The sequence below is a fragment of the Rhipicephalus microplus genome, chromosome 3 (genome assembly GCF_043290135.1).
Source record: "Rhipicephalus microplus isolate Deutch F79 chromosome 3, USDA_Rmic, whole genome shotgun sequence".
Taxonomy (NCBI): Eukaryota; Metazoa; Arthropoda; class Arachnida; order Ixodida; family Ixodidae; genus Rhipicephalus; species Rhipicephalus microplus.
In genome coordinates, this window is record NC_134702.1 from 142,492,965 (window position 1) to 142,518,503 (window position 25,539).

General features: G+C 43.9%; 1 protein-coding gene and 1 long non-coding RNA gene across 2 annotated transcripts; both read left to right on the plus strand.

Annotated features, from left to right (window-relative positions):
• The first annotated feature begins 1,750 nt into the window (after positions 1-1,750).
• On the plus strand, positions 1,751-11,079 carry LOC119186241 (chymotrypsinogen B-like). The gene is made up of 6 exons (XM_075890352.1): positions 1,751-1,980; positions 4,265-4,460; positions 5,490-5,610; positions 8,048-8,186; positions 8,789-8,931; positions 10,527-11,079. Exons 1-6 carry the CDS (start codon positions 1,869-1,871, stop codon positions 10,728-10,730), a joined length of 915 nt encoding a protein of 304 aa, XP_075746467.1. The 5' UTR covers positions 1,751-1,868; the 3' UTR covers positions 10,731-11,079.
• A 133-nt stretch (positions 11,080-11,212) lies between these two features.
• Positions 11,213-11,509, plus strand: LOC142803958 (uncharacterized). Its single transcript, XR_012894390.1, has 2 exons — positions 11,213-11,341; positions 11,398-11,509. It is a non-coding gene; the product is annotated as an uncharacterized LOC142803958 (long non-coding RNA).
• The last annotated feature ends 14,030 nt before the right edge of the window (positions 11,510-25,539 follow it).

A 25,539-nucleotide genomic window follows, 5' to 3' on the forward strand; every position in this document is an offset into this window, starting at 1 on the left:
TATAATTGTGACCAAACAGTATAAAACACCTACCGAGAGAAACCTTCTATACTACTTGGCGATCGCAACGTAGATGTTACGGGCTTGAAGAGCTAGCTCTATCGTCGGCCCTTGTTCTAGTTTATGTTTCCTTATGTCCCTCAGTTGATATTAAATGGGACAAAACTCGGGTCACGCACGGTTACACACACATACTATACCAGGAACTTCCCTCACTCGCCAGAATTTCTTACGTGGATATGCGTGAACATTTTATAGTGTTTACACTTCCACTCTTAAATGAAAAATCCTGTGATGCTGGTAGAAACCACAGGGGCTAGTAAGGCTGCATATCACCTTTTTTGTATAATATTTTGAGTACCCTTTTAGGGCGTTTCATTTTGAACAATGACTACAATCGTATATTTCAGCTACTACACTGTTATTTACGCCATGAACAGCATTAATCTGACGTAATAATCTTTTTTCCAGAAAAAGATGATACGAAATAAAGAACCAGACGTACCGTACAAAACAGGCTTCAGGGCATCAGGACACGCAACTTTTCATCAGGAACTGCCAATATTGCCTTGCGCTTTAGAATATTTGCACAGGTGAAGGAATCACAGGAACTGTGCATCATAAGCCCTTCTAAGGCTAATAATCTGGAGCCTCGATTTTCCACTTATTCGCAATGATCAACTATTCCAGAAAGGAGAATGTTTGCTTAGATAAAGCAACAATCCAAAGGTGATGAATAAAAACCGTGTTAGTAGCTATCGTGGCAGCGACACATCTCTGTCTCCTTCATCGGCAGGACTAGGTGTTATGCGTGAATGTATTAAAAAAAGGAATAAATAGTCGTGCGTGTGAGATTTATACGTGCCAAGTTTACGGCTTCTATTGCACTATGCTGTCGTTGTGACACTCAAGAGGTGTCTGTCGCAGGCATTAACGAGGTGGGATTTCCATTTATTGGTAATGCAGACATGCCACTTTTAATTGTACATTCCATTCCTTGATTACTAAACCGGACAAACTGAGCGTGTCGATACGCACCAATTCATACTGAGAGACCCCTCGAGAGTGGCACTTTTAATTGCCCAGCTCAGAGAAACATAAACGTCAATTTCAACGCTGCTGCGTAAAGTAGATCCGCTTCTGAGCAGGCTATCGAACCGGACACGCGGCCACTTTACCACCGGTCGTTCCTGGCTTTTTTACAAGCGCGATAATCAAACCTGGCAAGTTGAGTTAATTAACTTTCAAAGTGCGTTGCGCGTGTTACTACGTCACTGGTGAGCCCCACGTGGCGTCAGGCCGGTACACGGTCCGCGTTACGCATCAGGACACGTATTGCTTCAGAGCGAGTCTCTACAATAAAAATAAATAGAGGGTCCTGGAAAGGCGGGTGCATCACTAAGGGTGTTTCCGGAAGGCGAATTGCCGCTCGGCCGTAAACAAATGTATCCAGTGTCTGGCGTTCTCTTCTAAAGACCGTCCTTTTCTTGCGGACAGACGGCTCAAGTGGCGCGACAACCTTTTCGGCGCCACTCTGTTCACCGAACACGTACACTTTCGAGCTGCCAAAGAGACATAAAACGAGAATTAAAAAGAGCCCAATGCATTAGGAATGCAGGCAGTCACGCTAGCACTAGGGGGAACCGCTGACGTGTGGCGAAGAGCGATGTAAGGAGAGAGACATTAAAACCGGGAATGTTACGCGGGGACACGTGAACCCGGGGAAAGAGTTTCTTTCTTTGAAGCCACTGCAGAGACCCTATCTCCAAGGGCGTTCCCTGCCTGACGGTCGAGTGGTGAAACACGGCCGCGGGCGAGGAGGGAGGGAAGCCACCAGATGGCATACATAGGCCGCCGAACTCCGCGTCATGAAACGACCGATTGAACGCGTCGGTAGCGCACGAACCATCACTGAAAACATGGAAGTCAGCGTTTGCCTCGTCGCCGTCATGATCACCTTACCCCTGGTGGCCGGCAATGGTGAGCTGATGCCTCTATCTTGTCGCGTATTGAGAAACACGTCTCTAAAGTATGTAAACTGTCTCAGTTTATTTCCGATGCCTCCAAATCGCGCGACACAAGATTAAGAGCATTCATACCGTAATCATTTGCCAGTAGGCATTCGCTTCTGTTTGAAATAGAGCTGGTAAAATACGCTTGTACTTAAGATCACAGAGTCTCACCTTTGGATGCACTTTCAGGTATTGTATTTCGTTGATAATTTTAGCGGTTGCGGCAGCGGCGTAGTGTATTTGTTGGAAGCATTGCAATTAGCAAGGTCTCAAATAGTTTCGCCGTTATCTTAGCAATGCTAGCAAATTAGATATTACAGGAAGACTCTACAACTCGTACAAAAAATGTGGCAAAGAATACTCGTCTAGCCTCTTGGTGAATAATTGCACTAAAGGCATGCTGAATACGTTGAATTCTTTCAGAAAAGCAAGTGCCCAAAAGTACTATGCGGATGCCACTGTATAGAACCTTGCTATTCATTGTCGAATTGTCTTCTAATTGTCTTCACGTCAATATTGAATTCAATATACTGGTTAAAGCGACTGAGATTAAAAATGTTTGTTACTCGTGGTGCAGCGCGTGGGGCAGGAGCTCGGCAAATTTTTTTTCGTCGTCCATTCGAAAACAAACTGGGCATTCGACGACCGCAGCAGTACACATCGATAACACCTTTAAATAGTTAACGGTGCACATTTTGCGTATGCTGCTGCGTCATGTCCTTTAATAGGTCTATGTTCTATGGCTTTAATGTTCCCTGTTTGCCTGCCTCGGCGTTCTCATATAAATGCGCAATTGCTTTGTACAATGCCCCGTACCCGCTTTGTACGTGCGCTCATTCCCTTCCATTTCTTTTAATTATATGCTTACTTTTGAAACAGCCTACGCACGAAATCCAAGCCATTGCTTCTAATAAGTGGGACTAATGATTGGCATTTTTAATACCATTTCAAGTATGACAAAGCGTTTCAGAAACAGCATTTTCTCTTACTTTCTTCGCAAGATTTATTCGTAGAAAAATTGTGTAATTTTGTTTCAAAGCCATACCTAATGTAAGTTTCTCTGGAGTCTTTAGGGTAAATAAATGAATTAAATCAATTGAAGTGAAATTGACGAGTCTTCCATGGAGCCTTTGCTGAGATATACAATATATTTTTGCGGTATTTTTTTAAACAGGTCTGGAAATCGTTAATCTGTGTCTAATATTGAAATGCAGCGAGAGATGCACAGCGGCTGTTGCAGGCTATGCATACAATATTTTGCAAGCCCTCCAAGTTCGTTTCGCGGAAGGCGCAGTATTTAGACGACTCACACGTTTGAAGTAGGAGTATAACCGACATTGAAGTTAAGACTATGGTCCACGCGAGCGCTATGTTTCTTCTTTGAATTTCAATCACACCATTCAAAGAAGGTGCGTAGAGAATTTCCAGTGCCTGAAGAGTTTTCACTCGGATTATCTGGCGACGATGGTTTACAAATAGAATCACAAGTGTTCCTGTTGAATAAAATCGGTTTCCCTTAACACAGACTAATTCATGAATAGCACGTATACGCAGAGGTCAAAGGGCGTCATGTCATTCCCGCGAAGAATTTCGCCCTTGGGCATAACTATCACAGATGGCAGGATGATAGTTCCTCATTCTCTGGGCAACCTTTTGAGTAATGAACTGAGTGCATTAAGTGTGTAAGCGGCATCACTGATGAAAAGTAGGGCCACTTCTTCAAGGTATTGATTAAATTAAATTCGGATCAAGGAAACTTTCCACGTGCTGCCGACGTTTTGATCCGTGTGCTTGATGTGCTGGCAACTGAATGTATTAGCGCAACTCCTCGAATAAAATTGATTCGCGGAATTGCGGACATGTCACAGAAGTTGACCGTCTGTTCTTACGTCACCAACTTGGCGAAGTGCACGTAAGTGTAGGTGACAGAAGTTGTACTAGCACTATTATGCGTACGCACATACGGCCATGCCACACCACCTGTATTGCTACTGTTCTCCATTATGTTGCTAGTAATACCACGAAAAAAAACTAACGTCTGTAACAGTACCACAAGAACCGAATGTGGAATTCCACGTTTTACTAGCGGTATGTTAGACAATATTTTAAAAAATAGCACTCGTCAAAGATTGCTTGTGTGTGAAGGCGTACCATTTCGAATTACCTACTTTCTGTGTACGTACCAATCCTTTCTCGTAATAACGAGATTCGCCAGATGGACTGCAAGTTTATAAATATATACTTTAATCTAGAGTACCGGCTGTGTGGCACGGCACCGACTAGAGAAGACCATTACGCGGATGGTGCCACGTCGTCTTCGAAAGTGTCACCAGTGCACTGGCCCTGGAACGCTGCCATCCACACAATCGCCAAGTTCCGGCCCGAGCAGTACTGCGCAGGAGCGCTCATCAGCGATCAGCACGTGCTCACCGCAGCCCACTGCATTGAGTAAGCTGCATCTGTGATTCCTGAAAAACCTATATATCATCTTCATGAAAAGAATCTGAAATAAGGTTCTTCAGTATACGCTCAGGTGAAAAGCAGAGATTCTTTCAATGAACACTTGTAGGGCTTGCTCTAATAGCATATCCGGTACTCTCATATTTTTGTAGGCGAAAAGCAAACAAAAATACATTTGCGCAAAAACAATGTATGAGACAGCACAGTGTGCGAATCAAATAGCGACAGAAATGAAGAAAATTGCTAACAAAATATGTTCAGAATAGTTCAGCATCAAGGTACAGCTACTTTAATATCAAGGCGTCACTCGGGTTTTCTTGTTCATGTTATCAAGTTTGTGCAGTAGGATTGCACTCTATACAATAGGCTTATTTATAAGGTGGCCTAAATATCGATCGAATTGGCAGTTCGCGTGTCCCGAAACGTTCCATTGTACGTGCGCTCATGTGTGAAATAGAATGTTAGGCTCTATTAGTTTTATGTGTCATGCTCCATTATGTAAGTGGCCTCTTAGGTCTGAATATCTGCTAGTACTACCGCGAAAGAATACAATGATATTTTGCATTAATCTTACATCTCAGGCCACGGAATAAAAACTGAATCTGTCAGCTTCATTTGAGGTAAGGCGTATGTTTAACCCGAATATTCCCCCATTCGTTTACTTGTGATGTACTGCCTGCCCTTGTGAAAGGCGCCGCAAATTTCGTCTATCATGTGTTCTTTCACGTGCAACCACATAGCGCAGTGCACGGGTGCCTAGCCTGGAAATAAGCTCGACCGCCATGGTCAGGATGAAGTCCATGATCAGCGGCAGCAGCGAAGCACCGTAGCCAGTGTATCGGCGCGGAGGACTGTTCCCAAATTCAACAGTAGTAATAAAATGCAGAGATATATTCGAATCCTTTTTTTTTTTCACTGATGAACCCATGTCTATAGCATCAATATTTTCTTCACTCGCGCATGACTATCGCTATATTGACACTGTAGCTAAGCAAATAACTTTCGCACCTCTTTCAGCAAACGGACAAGCGATGGCATACGAGTCCACCTGGGATCATGGCGACGCAGCACACTCGACAAGGGCGAAGTCGCAATGTCCGTCAAGGAAATGTGCATTCACCAGAACTATTCTGGCAGCGTAAGTTAACGCTTGTGATTCGTTGTTGTGACGAACCTTTTCTTCTTGGTACTGCACGCAAGCTTTCTTCGTTAACCAGTAAAAAGTAGGGATATATATATATATATATATATATATATATGAGATATAACAGACAGTAATAACAGGGGAAGTTATTATTAGAACCAATGGAATGTAAATAAGAAGAAAGAAAAGTGGATGAAAAAATCTGTCACTGTCAATCCTACTTCTAAATTCACATATAAACCCAAAAAGGTGGATGGAGGAAAGACCGCTGTGGTAGCTCAGTGGTTAGAGCATCGAACGCGTTATTCGAAGGTCGTAGGTTCGATTTCTGCTCACGGCTGGTTATTTTTTCATCCACTTTTCTTTCTTCTTACTTACATTCCATTGGTTCTAATAATAACTTCCCCTGTACATTCCTTGGCATTACTGTCTGTTATATCTCATTAATATTGTGTTAAAACACGGAAAAACGAGCCCTTAAGTATACACTTTTTTCCCTTATTTCATTGAACGAGGGTCTCGTACTGGCAGACTTGGTGTGTTTAGGTTGTATAAAGAGGGACAATTAATCAGCTGCCCGCTCATAATAAGTTCACGTGCTACGTGACGCCAAACATGCGCATAAGAGTGTTTTCACACTCATTGTTTGGCTTATAGATGGCGCTGACTGTCACTCCTACTTCTAAATTCACATATAAACCCAAAAAAGTGGATGGAGGGAAGGCTGCTGTGGTAGCTCAGTGGTTAGAGCATCGAACGCGTTATTCGAAGGTCGTAGGTTCGATTCCTGCTCACGTCTGGTTATTTTTTCATCCACTTTTCTTTCTTCTTATTTACATTCCATTGGTTCTAATAATAACTTCCCCTGTACATTCCTTGGCATTACTGTCTGTTATATCTCATTAATATTGTGTTAAAACACAGAAAAACGAGCCCTTAGGTATACACTTTTTTTCCGTTATATATATATATATATATATATATATATATATATATATATATATATATATATATATATATATATATATATATATATATATATATATATATGTAGGTTGTTGTTGCTATATATGCAATAGGTCCTTGTCTGATTGCTGAAGCACAGCAGTGCTTAGTAAACTCATTGCTCTAACAATAGTAACAATAACTGTGTGGGGTTAACGTCCCAAACGCTACACTTTCTTTTGAGGGATGCAGTAGTGGAGTCCTCCGGAATTTTTCGAACCACCTGGAGTTCCTTAATGTCCACCTAATTCTACTTACACGTACCAGAAGCATTATCACCTCCATAGAAAACGAGGCCGCGTCATCCGAGCTTTGATCTCCATTCTGCAATAAAGAGAAGCACCTTTGACTATTTATAACCAACAAGTAAGAAATGGCCCCTGCACGAGGTGTGTTATTCCTTCTTTATTGGTTACAAATAGCCATAAAAGCCTAATATACAACATTCTCATGACATAATAAGATATCCACTGCTACCTGGTAGCAAAGGATACTGAAAAACCTTCTTGTGGGCGTGCTTCTTGTTCGTTTATTTTTTTAAATTAGTGCCCTAAGCACTTTTTTTGTTTGGTGTTCGCTTTTGCGCTCAAATTAACATAGGTCATGAAGTGGAGCCCACATTTTGGATTAAAACATTGTGTGAATTACTGGCTCATTGAGTAAGGTTTTTAGGGGAGCCGTTATTTTATTCAGTGCTGCGAGCATCGCGACTCGCCTTCTTTTGTTTAGCATGTGTGCCCACGCCTAACGCTCTTTCAGAAAAATGAAAATGTTTCTTCTTATTTTTTTATTTCACCTTCGTGTGGTACGTATACTACACAAACAACGTACAAAACTGGAATATAATTTTGTGAAAATAGTTCTTTCTATACCGCAGTATTCAGGCTGGCAGGATATCATCCAGAAAGTGGCCAGTTTTACATACTTGTATGCGAAATACTTCAACTGTGTATGCTAAGTTTTTATATTTGCAGAACAGGCTCATGTTCTGTAGTGTACTCTTCACTTACTTGAAACTTAGCAGTAATCAAAATATGTGCCACCAAGTAGAGCTTTTGAGCACATGATGCCTGGCATATCTACATGCTCATCATAATTTTTTTGGTGAGCAGTACCTGCGTTAGTCTACCTCTGCCTACACATTGTGTACACTGTAATTTGGTAAGTTTTTGCCATCACCGTTATGTTCAAGTACCTTCAAACTTATTATAGCCAAAGTTTCACCTTAGAATAGAAACAAATAGTCATAAAAGCTTCATTCTCTGTTATATAATTACATAATAAGGATCGACACAATATTCGACATCGCCTAATGGCGAGAGATATAAAAAAACGTGTTATCGGTTTTTTTTTCTAGTTCAGTTGTCAAAGCAGCTCTACTTCAACAATGTTCATATTGCAACGTACTTTTGTTGTTTATTTGCAGGCCAACGATATTGCCATCATAACTCTTGCACAGCCGGTGAATTTCACAACTGCCATTTCACCAGTCTGTCTCCCTTACCGAAAGGAAACTTTCCCAACAGACTCCGAGGCATACACGGCGGGATGGACAGCTAGACCGCGTATGTAACCTGCTTTGCTTGTTTGGTACTATGGTTAAGACACGGTGACTAGGGCATTCAACAAAACACTAAGTGTTAGTTTGGCGCACATTTATTGCAGTTGTATTAAGGTTCATGCGTGCAATGCTGTTTGGCAATCCTTGTGGAAGCTTCAATTTCTTTGAACAATGTCTCTTAGTTTAAGGAACCCTATATAGTTGTTATTTTCACAAATCCTAGTTTATAGTTTTGCGCTGTCACCAATGAGAGGCAATATCTCAGTCATGGTGGTAAATTGGTTTTGAGCTCACCATAAGCCTGCCTTTCGTAATATCATTCTTACATGTTATCGCTTGCACACCTTCATCGTCTGTATACAACATTATCACCTGCACTACTTTATATTCGGGGTAGCTGTTCGAGCTCGGCTAAAACAGAGTAGTTCACGAGGTTGGGCGGGCAACGCAATATACAGCTTCGATACTGCAGCCGCCCAAATGGCATACGTGAATGCCGCTAAAGCTCTCACATACGATATTAGATATACTATCTCCGTACTCTTCCGCGAGGGTTATAAGTGTACCAAATATAACTGCTCCTCCTCTCTCTTCATGTGCACATAGGAAAGGGATACCGTCGCATGAGGAGATCCCTCAAGGAGCTGAAGCTGACTCTTCTGAGCAAGAACTCCTGCTTGAAGCACTTTGATATCGTTCTTGCCGACGACGTGCTGTGTGCGCCACATGATGGTGGCTCACTTTGCGAGGTAAGCTGTTTGAATACTTGTGTTTTTTTTATTACACGGTACAGCTGGTGCGTTTTGTGTTCATTCGGGCATTCAAATGCCAGTATGTTCATGCTCTAATTGCTTATATCCAAGCAATAGCATTTTCGTGTATCTGACGTGAGACACGCAGACAGGAGGATGCAGAGCGAAATTAAATATAACTGAGTGAGTGACAGAGGAACATAGCAATGTAGCAAATGGAACGAGGCTTCACAACTTTGTTTGAACTAATGTTTTACATTAAATAAAAGCAAATGAGACAACCCAGAAAAACACGTTTGTGAGGTATGCACATCTGAACGCGTAAATGACTTATGAAAAACTTGAATTGTACTCGCTCTATTCGTGCCAACTTTATGCCTGACCGACCATTCCGAGCTGTTTTACGCAAAACTGGTGGCATACAAAAGCTACAAGTGATCGTTTTTCCTTGAACAATAGGAGTATGGAACTCGCTGCCACACGAGCTTTTAACAAAGATCCGTCTCATTCGTTTTGAAACATTTGCTAACTAAGCTTCTCATTTCCACTGCAAGCACGTAGTTTCAATTTTACTGACAGCGACTTCTCCGATTGAAACATAGTTTCCTAGCTGCATTATATGTAGCAGCTCTGATAAAACTGATGACATAGTGATCGATATGTGCCGATTTCTCCTCTTGCTTCTATTGCACAATCGCACTGAATATCAAGTTCGACACGCAGGATCTACTCAAAATGACGCAAAAAATTGCTAAGTGGCATGTTCAGACAAAAAATCTGAATTAAACTTTCTCAATTAGCGGTACCACCCGACTCATGCAATTAACAGTTGTAGGTGTTTTTATTGCGGCTTGACGTCACTCTAACTACAGCCAGCCTGTGGCGACTTATATTGAGCGCGACTGCCCATTTTATTGTGTATCTGCCATATTTAGAATTGTTGCGGGTGGCGGCTGCCGTCTAGCTTTTACAAATATTCTTGCACGACCCTTCCGTAGCCTTCTGTCAACAGTATTGGTAAATTAACAAATGAATATATAAATACAATGTTTCAGTATGATCGCGTCCTGCATAGCGTTGTCTCTTCATGGCGTGTAGCACTCATACGTATAGTTCGCATTTGTCCCTCACTTACATCACTTAATACGCACCAATGACTGAATGCGGCAACCCGTGGTTCTCTTTGGCTCAGAGGTCGCAGGTTTAAGCTGCTCAGGTCCACGCAACTACCATCTCAAAATATGCCAGAGCTACTAAGATTGTTTTATGTCGAAGAACGCTAAATTATGAAATATGTTTTGTCATTCGCGTCGTATGCAACATCAAGGAATTCCGAATTCTTGGTTGCTTTCGTAATCTTCATATGAATTGTTCTATGATCAAATGATTGCTTTGTACTTGACTAACTATACCTGAGCTTTATCACATCGACTAAAGCGTATCGTAGTGTCATAAACTTGGTAACGTGTCACAAATTATTTAATAATTTTCTCATTTTTATTCAAAGTAACAATCACCAGTTTATGGAACTCAATGTTGAACTATTTTACCACAGTACCATTTAAATAGAAATTTTTTCGTCTTTTTTACAGGGAGACAGTGGAGCACCTATTATGCAAAACATCGGGGGACACTGGTTCTTGCAGGGGGTTCTTTCAGGTGGTCCGCCTACCTGTGGAGACTCGACGCTGCCTATGGTCTTCACCCGAGTTGCTAGCTTCATGGAAAATTTCATCAATCCTTACTTCAAAGCCAAATCTCGAGATGCAAAGAAAAAGTTTTGCACCCTTAAGTGAAGGACCGAGGGCGTCCGTGGTAGCCGGAGGGCATGGAAACGCTACTCACAAGGACGGGAGAAGTGCCCGAATCAGTGCCATTTCACACTCCATTAATTAAGCCATCATTATTTATGCCGCGAAATTCATGCGCACCTTTTATTGCTCAACTTCATAACTCTCGTCACTTTTGTGAACCGTGAAAATGATTCACACTCTAGTCGAAAAACGCTTTGTTCTTTATTTATGCTCTATTGATTCAATTTCAAAATATTTATGCCTGCTCTTTTGTACATACAATACAAAGCACTTTGCTCTTGAGTTGATTCTAAGAGGACACGGATGTGAACTCGTTAATTGTTATTTTAAAGTAGGGCCATGCGCAAGAAATGAGAAAAATAAATGCTTAAAGCCCAATCTTTGCGTAGAGTTTAGCACAGCTTCTCATCACTGTACGCAAGATTATTTCTCAGACGATATTTCTCAGACGATAGTGCTCTTCAGCAATGACAGAGAATGCGCAAGTAGTGCTTTCATATGTGAATAAAGAAGATAAAATGTTGTGCACAGCCGCAACTGTCGGCTTTTCGTATTGATTTCGTATAATTTATGAGAATTTCTTTAACGCATAGGCAAATAAGGCCCGTATTGATTTCGTATAATTTATGAGAATTTCTTTAACGCATAGGCAAATAAGGCCGTCGTAGATCACAAACAAAGTTGCATCATTGTTCACCACGTCCTTTAGTAAATATTTGTAGCAGCTTAGCGACGTCAATAAAACAACAAAAGAAGTGGTATATTCAGTGGAAACTAATAGCACATGAGTGCGTGATGCGAGCTTCAATACATGAAAAGCATTGGTATTCTTTCATTCAGAGTTGCGACAAAGCACGCATAAGATCTGACAGGTAACGGCAGGCCTGATAAGGTGTCGCAATATTTAGAAATGAATCATGACGTGTTCAACAATGTTGAAGACAATTGAGGTTATGTATGTGCAGAATGAAAGTGTACATTCGACATAAAGTGTAAATAAACGAAGTAGCAGTGCAAACTATTGTTGATAATAATGCTTCTGGGCAGGTAGCTGGTGTCTTTGGTTCAAGGCTTCTCTTATGCGGCTCGCTTAGCTTTGTCCACCAAAGCCAGCTAGGGCTCCCAATCTTTTCTAGCAAACGAGGCTTCTCACTGCCTTGTTCGAGATGTTGAGCTCAACAACATTTCGACATCAAACACAAAGGTTATGTTCAATCGTGCTCCACGAAAACTGCGACGCATGTACTCGAGAACCTGCTCCTGCAAGCTGTAGTTTAGGCACAAAGTTTTTTTTGCGCATCGTATATTTTATTTTCTTGACTTCAAAACAGCAAAGAAGCTAATAACTACTTAGGAAACATGGGGAAAAAGCTGAGCGCATCATTCATACATTTCTTTACCTAGACTTTGAATCTATTCTACTGCAACATAAACACGGATGCCCAATTTAATCAGTTTTTTAGAACGAACAAACAGAGATTACAATGCCGTTTGATTTTTACTGAAGCTCGTTGGATCCTTTATCTATCCACGTTGTGCCATGTCATGCCGTGCATCCATGTTATGCCTTATGCATCCACGTTAGCATGTGACAACGCCACGTAACGCTATGCTGAGTGATCTCATAAATATATAACGTCGTGAGTCACTTACATGTAAGCGACGTTACGTTGAGTGACGTTACTTCATGACATTATGTTAAGTACGTCACATTATGTCGCCACTGTGATGTCACCTTAATTCACGTCACAGTGATGCCATGATGTCGTCACAAAGTTTGATTATCTGTGACATCACCTGGGGATGTCAGCACATTACAATGCCTGTTACATCACTCGTGTTGGCTCCGCCGGCGTGGGACACCAGTGCCCCGCCACGGTTGTCTAGTGGCTAAGCTGCTCGGCTGCTGCCCCGCAGGTCGCGGGATCAAATCCCGGGTGTGGCAACTGGACTTCGGTTTTATTTATTTATTTATTTGGTTTACATACACAGATACACAAGGGCACAGCGGAAAGAGGGAGAGAACAAGCTGGCAACTGCTACCTGGAGGGGCACAACGCCTGCTCACTCTTTCGGGAGGACGGAAAAACATAGTAAACAGATTGGAGGGGAGAAAGAGGGAAGAATAAGAGGAAGGAAAAAGTTTACGAAAACTAATAAAAATAATAAAAAACGTCTATAAACGGGTGGCAAGGTCCATTTGGCTCATTAAAGGAGAGCTTGGTGGGCCTGGTCGCGTCGGGAAGCACAACCACTCAGAAGTAGGTAGTCGTCTAGGGTCGCGCACTTGAGTCCTAGGAATGTATAGTCGTTAATCAAAAAAGATCGCTGCGTAGTAAATGTAGCACAGTGCACCACGAGAAGCGCAAGTGTTTCGCAGGAGCCACAAGCTGCGCACAACGCACTGTCCACATACCCTTGACGGTGTAATCGTTCACGCACCGGCACAGAGCCCACTTTTAGTTTGTACAACAGCGCTCGGAAACGACCAGGCAAGCTACGGCCACAAACACGGGGAGGGAACAATTCATTCGCTACACGCTGGTCTGGGTGCTACTTTAGGACGTGTCGGCGTATAAGCAGACGAGCATTGTCTATGGTACGTAGAATTCCAGGACAATCACAGCCATCATGGTTGCATGACGAACAAAGTGATCCACTTCTTCTTTGCCCGCAATGCTCACGTGCTAAGGTACCCAATGTGCAGCTAGGCATCCCCGACGTGACAGAATATTGTCGATGGATTCCGTGATGCTGCTTCCAGGACAGCCGGTCTCCTTGCTGGTGAATATGCTAAGAAATCCCGAGAGTCGGTGAGGATGACAACCTTCGATGCTGGCAACCCTTCTTGTACGTACTTGAGGGCGACATCAATCGCTGGTAGCTTGGCCGTCACCGATGATGAGAAGTGCAGTATTTTAAACAACCACGCGATATCGGTTGAAGGGCCGAAGAAAGCTGCAGAAGCGCTCAGGCTATCGCTGCGTACAGAAGTGTCTGTAAGTACTTTTGCATAGCATTCGAAGTTTTCAAATAGGTGTGAATGGGCTAATTGGTATAGTTCCGAAACAGGTTGGTCATACTTTTTGCGTATTCCTGGAATCGTCAGATGGGTAGGGAAGGCACATGGGCTGTGCTCTGTCGATAGCAACTTCAAAGGCGACATAATATGTCTGTGCACAAAAAAATCAGTGAATTCTTTATTGAATTTTTGCGTGGTAGTGGCCTATTGAATAGACTATAGCACCCCAGCTTACTTTTAGGAGCGAAGCTCCTTAAGGCGTGGGCTGTGCGTCCCCTGTATGTAGCCACCTCTCGTTCAGTTCTAAGTATTACGCTAGCCACCACCCGATCTAAAGGGTACAGCCATATCCATCCGTCCATCCGTCCGTCCATCCATCCATCCATCCATCCATCCGTCCGTCCGTCCGTCCGTCCGTCCATCCATCCGTCCATCCATCCATTCGTCCATCCATCCATCCGTCCGTCCATCCATCCATCCGTCCGTCCATCCATCCATCCGTCCATCCGTCCATCCGTCCATCCATCCATCCGTCCATCCGTCCATCCATCCATCTGTCCATCCGTCCGTCCGTCCGTCCGTCCGTCCGTCCAAAAGATGCAATATGTTATAAACTAGACGGCGGTACGTGTAGTTGATTATAAAAGATACGAGGTGTTATAAAATAGGAATGATGCCACATATGGCGCGTGTCATCGTTCGATATAGTGCGGCGACGTACGCTAGGGGTAGCGTTGCAATAAAATCGAGTGGGCAAAATGTACGGAGGATTCATGGTTTACCAGGTTTACCTCCGGAGCTTCGCCCACTCATCATCATTCACTTCGTTGATATGGCGGCATTTTTTTCTTTTCTCTTTCACACGTTTATTTCGCTTTCCGCTTTATTTTCCATCTTTACTCCTCATTCTTCTTTCCCTTCTGCAAGGTAGCAAACTGGATGCTTCAACTTCTAATTAACCTCCCTGCCTTTCCTTCCTTTTCTTCTCGCTCTCTCGCTTAGCAACTCAATGGTTTTCCCAGATTTGCCAGTAATGTCATTGAACAAGGCCGCCATTTTACCCATCTGAAAAAGTGGGTGCTGTAACAACCTGTTAAGGAGTGTCTTGCCACCTGGGGCTTGGTTCATATGCTCAATGTGATATAGCACTCTCTGGTCAGCTTACAGCCTCAGCGGCAACTGGTGTGCTTCAGTCAGTAGTGGAAAAAATGTGGTTCACGAGGTAAACCAAACAGTACTTGGGGGACAACACGATAATCCCGTTCCAGCTAAAACATTAAACCAGGTGGTACATTCAAGACTGGCAAGGAATACATCACATAACAGAGTACAGCTGATTGGGAAACCTGTAGTGCTATCTTCTGATCAATGCCATCACCCATAGCAGTCAAGGCGGCTACATACATAAACAGAGACAATGATTTTCGCCTCGCAGTTTTAACAGCAGGATGCCAAGACAGGTGATCATCGACGATTACACCCAGGTAGCAATGTTGGTGTGCCCACTGTATCGGTGTGCCTCCAATGTAAAGCCGGCTAAGGCTTCTGCAAGTGCGTTGCCCTGGATGATACGCGATCGCAGCTGACTTCGCAGGGGAAACCTGCAGGACAACTTCCACCAAGTATTCTGAAATTGCATTCAGAGTTCGCTGCAATACACCACGAAGATGTGAACCATGGTGTGACGGACCACTGACCCAGAGTGCGATGTCATCAGAATAAATTGTAATGCCTATAGGAAAGTCACATTTTTACGGTAATCAGCCTGGAAGTCCAGCAAGTACGCTGTTAATAAGAGGCGGTGACAAGACGCTGCCTTTCGAGACGCCACATTCAACAACTCGAGGTTCAATCTGTACTTCTGTAATGCGCACGGTAATTCTGCGCTCACATAGAAAATCACGGAGAAAGTGTAACAGATGACTTGAAATTTCTCCATCCATGAGTGCATAAACAAATCCCCTTATGTTGTACCGAGTCGAACGCTTGCTGTATGTCAAGAATGTCTGTTTGCTCGAGCAGATTCAAGCAATAATACAAGATCTGCTATGCTATCGAGGGCTGAATGGTAGTGACAAAATCCACTCATGATATCATGGAATAAAGCGCGCTCCGGTAATCTCGCGTTCAGACGAAACAGCACCATACGTTCCATCGGCTTCATAACATTAGAAGTCAATAATATTGGCCGTTATGATTTCAGGTGTTGTGTCTGGTGACCAGGCCTTCAAATTGGCTTCACCACAGACGATTTTCATTCAGCAGGAATTATACTGGTTTGCCACACTTTGTTGTATTCGTCTGGGATATATTGATGAAAGACCTCATCAATGTTTCGCAAGGCTTGGTATGTAACACCATCTTCGCCTGGGGCAGTGCGACAATAACAGAGGCTGAGCGCATGACGCAGCTCGGCCAGGGTAAATTCTGCCTCACGCATCTCGCATGGAGGTCCATATAAAATTGTTACGGAACAATGACTGGCGTTGTCTCTTGACATAAGGCAGTTGAAAATATTGGCAAAATCTTCCGCAAGATTTTTTGTGGACCGTCCAGTCATGATGCACAACGCAGTAGTTGGGTTCTTGCAGACCTCAGGTGCTCGGAGAGCCTTCAATATGCGCCATACACTCCCAAAAGCACTCGCCATATGCAACGAGCTGCATGATGCGGCCCAACTTCTTCGACAAAGTTTTTTTGTGTGCCGCCTAATGGCCACATGTAAGTGGTTATGAAGCGTCCAATCAGAGCTTATTTTGGAACGTTGTGCCCTCCTGTAAGCACGCGGCGACAAGCACGTTGTGTCAAGAGTTTTAGGTCAGGGATTGCCTTATCTATGTTTCGCAGTCGTCGTACTGTAGCTTGCTGTAGACATTCACTAACTAGTTTGAATGAGTGATCGTGTGATGGCACCCCTGCTATCAGCTCAAGGAACTTGCCCCAATTCGTCACTGAGTAGGCAGCACTTTGGCTGCTAGGAGGATTCTCTGAAACCAGCCAAATGGGCAGATCATCTGAACCCCATAGGTCAGCTTCGCTTGACCAAGTAGGACGCACGTCTCTCGTTGATATGGCAAAATCAATTGTGGATTGTTCCTTTCCTCTGCCGACAAATGTGGAGGAGCCATCATTAAGGGTCTGCATATCGTGTTTAACAATGAGCTCAATGATTTCCACTCCACAATTGTCTTGTGGGCAACAGCACCAACGAGGATGACAGGCATTATTAAAATCTCCACACAACAGAAATGACGGGCCACACTTAGATAGCAGGCACTCCATCAATGTGATGTATGCTTGCCACAGTCACTAATAAGCATATTTTGCTGGAGTGCCACAAGCACTTCAGCAAAATTTATGCTTGCCACAGTCGTAGTTGTGTTCGTGAGATTAATAGCAACTACTACACATTCAAAGTCGGCGTCGCACAGGTCACTTCCAACAATCACTGTGAAATGAACAGCAGATCGTATGTACCATGACGCTTTTGAAGCATTTCGTGGATGCGTGATATCAGTACATTGAAAATATCGACAAGCCATCGCCGTGCATCGGGTATTGCTGTGAACGCCTACGTAACCCGGAAGCCTGAGTTCGTCATTTCTCACATTGGTTTCTTGGAGAGCTATAACACCCGGCGGATTCTTCATTGCAAGGAGCCTCAGAACAAGATTAGGATGGCGCGGTTGTCGAGACCTGGCGTTCCATTGCAGCACATGGGGCCGGGCTTGCGACGGGTGTTCCATGTTGCATTTAGTGAAGACTGTCGAGAACTGGAAAGAGAGCCTCCAAGAGCTGTTGCACGCCTAATGCTGCTGGTTTTTGACGACCGGCTATGCGAGATTTGACAACGTTAACAAGCATAATTAAACGTTGGGCATCATCGTAGGCTGGAGTCGTTTCTGGCACCCTGTTTACAGTATTTTCTACTGCAGACATGGCCTTGGCGGAAGCTGGTTCCGAAACTTTATAAGGCGTGACCTTTGAGGAGATTGTGTCCGATGGCTTTGATGGAAGCACCAGCCACGATGCTGCCGAAATGCTGAAATTGCGCCTACCTCAGTCGCTTTGATTCGCTCTGACTGTACTATTCGTCGGACGTACCGGTGCATCTTCAGTTGTGCCGTTGCCAACTACTTGACGGGCGCTATGACTAGGCGTCTTTTCTCGTGATGTTTCATGCCTGTATCTATATTACACTTCTGCCACGCAATATACACCTTACACTCATGTACCGCTTTTCAAAGGCAGTTTCCACAACATGGCTTGGGAGAACATCACACATATTCTTATAAAATAATTAACGGAAAACAGTCAATAAATGTTTATTGAAAAGTGTGTCTTGCCCTTTAACCACTCTCAATATTGTGGTGGCACATGGGGGAAAGTGCTGAAACGCGTTAAGACCATGCCTATGCCTCTGAGTTTACAACTTTCTTCTTTGAGCTTCATGCTAGTGTCTTGCCCCTTAAGACGAGGTTGTCCCAGAAAGGGATGCTCGTTCCGTGGGATGATAACTGCTTTTTATGTCGTAAAGGAGAAACTGTTGAGCATGTCTTTCAGGAGTGCAGGAATGAACAATAAAAAAAGACCTCTCGTTCGATTCCCAGTACATACGGTAATTATTTATTGTAAATTATTATCGCTTTTCCTGTGACATTACAGTGGCGTTGGCTCTGAACATTGTCTGGAGGTCCTCAGTGACTATACGTCATGCTGATATTGATGCTGAACGAGCCATAGACCACTTTCATGAGTCAATGACTTCGTTTCTTGAACTGAAAAAAAACGAGCAAATGAATTCACATGACTGCATACCTCACGTGAAACACCATTGCATATGAAGCAATTGTAGACAGCGTGTACTTTCATGTCACTGTTGAAAACTGGAGGCCAGACACAAATAAAGGAAAATTTCGGAGATCTCACGTACCTTGCAAAGTGATGTTATGTGCGGATATAAAGCGAGCGTGTTTAAATTTCTTATTGAGCTAGATGTCATGAAGTGGCACAAAATATATGCACAAATCCACGCACACACATACGCTAACGAGCCGCATACATTTTATAATATTTGCGTAACGATGCCAACAGCAACAGTAACTAATCGGAAATGTTACAGTCATGAAGCATTACTTCACCTTCGCGAAAACACTATGAGAGCACAGTAGTAGAGAAGGCACATTTGTAAAGCCAACAGAATATGCGACCGCGGCGCAATGCATAATGTACCCGGCATCTCTCGTCATTGATAGGGAGGTCATACGTCTGACTTTCGCAGACGAAACTTTTTTTCTTGTTCTGACGTATATTTTTTCGACGTCATTTCTGTGACATACATTCCTCACAAGAGCCTCGGGGAACAAGGGTGTAAACTGCTTTCACGTGAAAAAATGGTGTCCTATGAATTCTATCTTTTGCACACTTGCCAACCTAAAGCCTTCTTGAGAAACTCCTGGCTCGAGCTTTTTCCCCGGCAATGTTTAAGAAAAAGGGGGGACTATAAAACTGCCAATCAGCCATACAAAGGATCCTTACACATCAGTTGCTCAAGAATGAGTACTGTTTTACAGCTAAAGCATTTATGAGATCACGTATGCATCGCACTTTTGTAGCTAGTCTAATAATTGTGAGGCCGGCAATAATTATAATAGACACAACGCTGCATCGATAAACCGGTTTTGTTCTGGTTTTCTTGTATCTTCTTCTCGACACACGGTGTCAGGAGTAGAAGCCCAGCGACCCCCAGCTGAAACACCACCGTGGAAGCGTTGCAGCTGCACTCAGTTCCCGCGATGGCTGCAGAGGGCAAAAAAAATCTACCACAGCGAGTTTCGTCATTTGCGTGTTTAGTGGAACTACTTACTCCTCTTTTAGCGGTCGGATAACTTAGTGTGCATTTTCCCTGTTAGGGGCGCTCAACGCGGTTGAAATTTTCATTTCAGGATGTAAAAAAACGTTAAAAAATTAGTTAATACAACGTTTTTTATAAAAAAATGAAGAAAATATTTTTTGTTTTACCTTTATTAATAGTACACGCGGGTTGATTGTTTTAGTTCAAGTATTCAGATTAGCCTGAAGCTCGAAAAACAGCAACCAATTGGCATCGATTGCGTTTCTGTCGGTTAATTTATTCAAATTGTCCGCGGTTAGCCATGGTATTTTTTGTCAATCAGCATTGCAAAGCTCCGTTCGAATTCAGCTTTGATATATCAATGCAAGCTTGTGTTTCAGACTATACGGGCCGCTACGGCGAAGCGAACGTGTCTAAAGGCTGCAAACCATGTCAACTGCTGTGCTTCACCGACGTCCGGCTGCGCACCCCCAAATCGCTCGGAGACTACCCACGAAGACGGAATAATCTTGCACAATGTGGGCGTGTTCGCCGGTGAGTGAAAATGCGCTGCTTCGCTTCTGATCATATCCCTTTTCTTTTGCATGCGCTACAGTTTTTGTCATGGGGCTTTTCGACTTGTACAGCTAACGAGATACACACCTTGTGAATGTTTGAGATTGTTTACTTCGTTGTCACATTTGCTGAAAATGTCTTTACTGCTAAAATTTGTAGCACAGATCACAGCATAGCTTCTGCCTGTTTCTGCTGAAAATGAGTCTGCTGCAATATATGCTCATAAATTCAATACATAGAGAACCAAGTGAACTTTTAGTACATATACGCATGTTCATTTTTCGTAAGTTTGCAGTGAAGCATATTACATTCGCATGAACCATCCAGTTAGGGAATTACCTGGCTTTGTCCTCTGAAGAACGTCTCTAAAACAAATTCATTATATTGACATCCTTAAGAAAAATTCACAAAACCAGCAATGTTATGTCGACACTACCTTTCTTATAAGCAGTGTTCCCATATACTCTTTTTTTAGTCATACATCACCAATCCGTTCACGCTTCTACCATAGTAACCAGGACCTTTTTTTTTTCTTACAACCCAAACGCAGCATCCAAGGAACTGCTCATATGAGTGAACGCTTGCATGCCTCATCACTCTGAACCTACCTCAAGTCAGCGGAGAATCTGTCATCACTGAAAGCAAGCTCATGGGCCAAAATCCTCGCAAAGTATGGTTGAAGACACTTTATTTATTGAACATAATTTGTTCAACTATTTATGTCTTACCCTGCTCATGAATCAGTTTTTTTCGTCTCAGAAAACTAGACTAAGGAGAGACCATTGATTTCTAAGCTACCCCCATCCAGTCGTAAGAAGCTCTACAGTTGCCATAGTGACAACCCCATGCGCCACCAATATGACAGGTGGTCAAATGGAAGCCTTATACTGAAAAGCAGTGGTAGTGTATGGTATGTTCAAGCTTTACAAAATCGGGTGCACACATTGTTGTTTCTTGCTTTATAAGTTACTCAGTTTACAGGAAATTTTCAGGCTTCAAAATTCTTAGACAGTTCATGTCATGCGGTGCACATACTGTAGTTCACTCTATGTGTCAAACTTTGCATAGAGTATCACATATAACTTGGTTACAAATGGGCTTGTAGTAGTGCTTATTTGGCAGCACTTCTTTTTCACATTGCGTATAGATTACTGTGAATGTAAAGACTGTTGCAAGGCAGTGGTAGCTACAGCTATAGCAGTGTTGAAACAGTAGATGGTACCGCGTGCATGTTGGGAGTGACACTATCAAAGTTCAAAAAACAACTGTGCAAGAACTCGTGCCTTCATTAAGGAAGACATTTCTTGCAAAGGTAGAAATCATGCAGCCGAACCATGAGAGTAAAATACCTGGAAGAATAGGGAAAAATAGGAATGGGTGTATCACATGTGGCAAGCATTCTCAAATCATCAATGATAATCTGTCACTAACCCTAGAGAGGATAGCATATAACAGCTGCGTCTTGCCCGTACTTACCTACAGAGAAGAAACCTGGAGGCTTACGAAAAGGGTTCAGCTTAAATTGAGGACGATGCAGTGAGCGATGGACAGGAAAATGATAGGCGTAACCTTAAGACGCAAGAAAAGAACAGAGTGGGTCAGGGAACAAATTGGTGTTGAGGGTATCGTAGTTCAAATCAAGAAGAACAAATGGACCTGGACTGGGCACGTAGTACGCAGGCAGAATAACCGCTGGTCGTTAAGGGTAACTGACTGGATTCACACAGAAGGAAAATGCACGAAGTGAAGACATAAGGTTGGGTGAGCCAATGATATTAAAGAGTTTGTATGTACAACGTGGAAGCAGAAAGCACAGGACCAAGGCTGATCCTTGGAGAGACCTTTGTCCTGCAGTCGGTGTAATTAGGCTGATGATACGCCAAAAACAAGCACCGACATGCACGCAGTCAGTTAGAGTTAGTGTTTAAACGTATGTTAATAGTTGTACTTCGAAACAAGTTTTTTTTTCTTCGTCCCGTGAGTTTGCGCGCTGTTACTGCCCATAATGCATCACCAACTTGCCCAACTATCAGTCCTGATTTGCATTCACTTACATTTATTCCACTATGACTAAATTACCATCATTCCTAGCTTGTGCAAGCGCTCCAGTTCAGCATCCGAAATCTCATCTGCGGAGAAATGCTGCTGTGCAGTTGTTTTCCTCCTCTAGTTTGGTTTGTTTTTGCAAGATGTTGTGATCATCTGGACAGATTTGTGCGAGCAACAAAACAAGGGGCTCCCAGTTTGAATTAGCTTTTGTGGATGCCAATGTGTTCAAATTATTGAGAGATTTCCCCCAATAGAAAAACACAGGGCTGTGTACTTTCACTAAACAGAGCACAAATAACTACCTTTTATTGTAGTATTATTTGTTCTATGTAAAATACCCAATGCATGACAAGGCATTTTTAAAGGTTTGTTAATTTTTAAAAAGGACGATGACTGAGTGCACTTAGTAGATAGAATCCAAGTTGGCCAGTGTTTGTACTTGATAATTCGAATGTTGATTGATTGATATGTGGGGTTTAACGTCCCAAAACCGCCATATGATTATGAGAGACGCCTTAGTGTAGGGCTCCGGAAAATTTGAACACCTGGGGTTCATTACGGTGCACCCAAATCTTAGCACACGGGCCTACAACATTTCAGCCTCCATCAGAAATGCAGCCGCCGCAGCCGGGATTTAAACCCGCGACCTGCGGGTCAGCAGCCGAGTACCCTAGCCACTAAACCACCGCGGCGGGGCAATATTTCGAATGTCTACTAACAGCTATTTCCTTGATATTGTTACGACTGACTACGTTAATAATCTATTTACAGCACACAGAACTCGACGAGCAAGATGGCGCCCGTCCAGCATCAATCAAAAACTCACTTCATCTTCCTCTTTCATGCAGGCGCGTTTAGCGACTGTTATGTATCGTAACCCTCTGTGGTAGAAGCACCGTCCCGGTGCTATATCTACGCATATTATTTCGAACGGGGGTAATAGAGCTTTAGCCGAGTCACGTGAACGATGTCGTTCGGAGCTCGCGATGACTTTGTTGGATCGGTTGGGACAATCTCGTACGTTACGTTTGTCACTTGGCGAACGATACGGAATGGTCCAGTGTAGGGTGACAACAGTTTCTCAGACAGTTCCACACGCCGAGTGGGTGACCAGAGGAGCACGAGAGAACCCGGGGAAAGTGCAAGTCTCTATGGTGAGAATCGTAGAGCTGTCGTAGGTGTGCCTGTGAGGCCTGTAGACGGTTACGGGCGACTTGGCGTGCGTGGTCAGCGCGGGCGATGGCTTCCACGGCATATTCAGTGGCCGCGGGTAGCAAAATCTCTACGGGTAAAGTTGGGTGCTGGCTGTATAGGAGATAGAAGAGCAAATAGCCGGCAGTGTTGTGACGGGATGAGTTGTAGGCGAGCGTCACATACGGCAAATGAATGTCCCAATTCTGGTGGCATTTGGCAAGCATATCGTATTTGGCAAGCATATCGGTTAGGGTACTGTTGACGTGCTCCGTGAAGCCATCTGACTGAGGATGGTACGAAATAGTAAATTTGTGCTTGGTATGGCAAAACCTCCGGATTTCATGGTAATAAGGGCTGCAGCGCGAGCACGAAGGTGCTAGAAGAAACGTGAAACGAAAGGTGAGGCAAGGAAAGCAACGAGGACCACACGAGCGCTGGATTTCGTGAACGACGGCTGATAAGAACGTGCGGCCATGATCGGTGAGAAGTTGGCGGGGAGCACCGTGCACTAATATTATGTCGTACAGCAGAAAGTCCACAACGTCAGTAGAGCAACTAGACGGCAGTGCTTGTGTGATTGCGTGCCGCGTAGCGTAGTCTGTGGCAATAGCAATCTATTTATTTCCGGCTGTGGAGAGTGTAAAAGGGCCCAACAGGTTGAAACCAACTCGAAAGAAAGGTTCAGTAGCAACGTCGATCGGTTGAAGGTAGCCGGATGGGAGGGCAGACAGCGTTTTGTGACGCTTGCAGGGCTCACAAGTGGCGGCATAGCGTTGAACAGAGCGGGCAAGTCCAGGCCAAAAAAATCGACGTCATACCCAATCATATGTGCGAGAAACGCCCAAATGGCATGCCATGGGAGTGCCATGAAGTTGGTGCAGGACAGTGGAACGCAGGTGCGCTGTGATGACATGAAGTAAGTCAGATCCGAAGTAATCAAGGTTACGGCGGTATAGGATCCCCTCTTTCACCAAAAACATTCGTAAGCACAGGTCGTGAGGCGTTGACTGCAGTTGGTCAATGATGGTTTGTAAAGAAGCATCCCGCCGTTGCTTTTCGCCAATGTTCAGTAGCTGCGACGCGGAAAGAACGTCCGCGATAGCCTCAGTATCGTTTGCTTCGTTCACAGGGTAGCGGGATAAACGATCCGCGTCCTGATGTAATCACCCTGTTTTATGCATTACAGAGAACGTGCATTCTGGAAGGCGTAGAGCCCAACGAGCGAGACGTCCTGTGGGGTCCTCCAGGGAGGCTAGCCGGCGAGCGCGTGATGATCCGTGACAACACGGAATGAGCGCCCGTACAGGTATGGACGAAACTTGGCGACTGCCCATACAAGGGTGAGGCACTCGCGCTCCTTGATGGAATAGTTGCGCTCTGCTGGAGATAGCAGTCAACTTGCGTAGGCTATTACACTGTCGTGTCCCCGTTTGGGCTGCAATAGCACATCTCCTATGCCGTGTCCACTGCATTCCGTGTGAACCTTGGTTGGGGCTGATGAATCAAAATGAGCCAGAGTTGGTGGCGTTGTAATCAGGGTCGTACGTTGGGAAAACGATGACACTTGGTCATGGCCCCAGATAAACGACGCGTCTTTCTTCAAGAGGTCTGTGAGGGGGCATGCAATGATCGCAAATTCTTTAACAAAGCGTCTGGAGTAGGAGCATCACTCACAAAACTGCGGATATCCTTTGTGGTCCTCGGAACAGGAAAGTTTGCGACTGCGAGAATTTTCTCTGAGTCTGGACGCACACATTGGGCATCGACAAGGTCACCGAGTACGGTAATTTGACTACGAGCGAAGTGACACTTGGAGCCGTTAAGCTGGAATCCGGCTCGACGGAAAACGTCCATAATAGCTTATAAACGATCGAGATGTGAGTCGAATGTTGGCGAAAAGACAATAATATCGTCAAGGTAACACAAGCAGGTGGACCATTTCCACCCTTGAAGCAATAAGTCCATCATTCTTTCAAATGTGGCTGGCGCATTGCAGAGACCAAAGGGCATCACCTTAAACTTACAAAGATCATCAAGAGTGACGAATGCGGTCTTCTCGTGGTCCATCTTGTCGACGGCTATCTGCCAGTAGCCTGACCGAAGGCCAATAGTTGAAA

Coding starts and splice junctions, on each gene's coding strand:
- LOC119186241 (XM_075890352.1), top strand. CDS start 1,869: ATGAAACGACCGATTGAACGCGTCGGTAGCGCACGAACCATCACTGAA. Junction 5,611..8,047: donor ACCAGAACTATTCTGGCAGC/GTAAGTTAACGC, acceptor GTTTATTTGCAG/GCCAACGATATTGCCATCAT. Junction 8,932..10,526: donor ATGGTGGCTCACTTTGCGAG/GTAAGCTGTTTG, acceptor TCTTTTTTACAG/GGAGACAGTGGAGCACCTAT.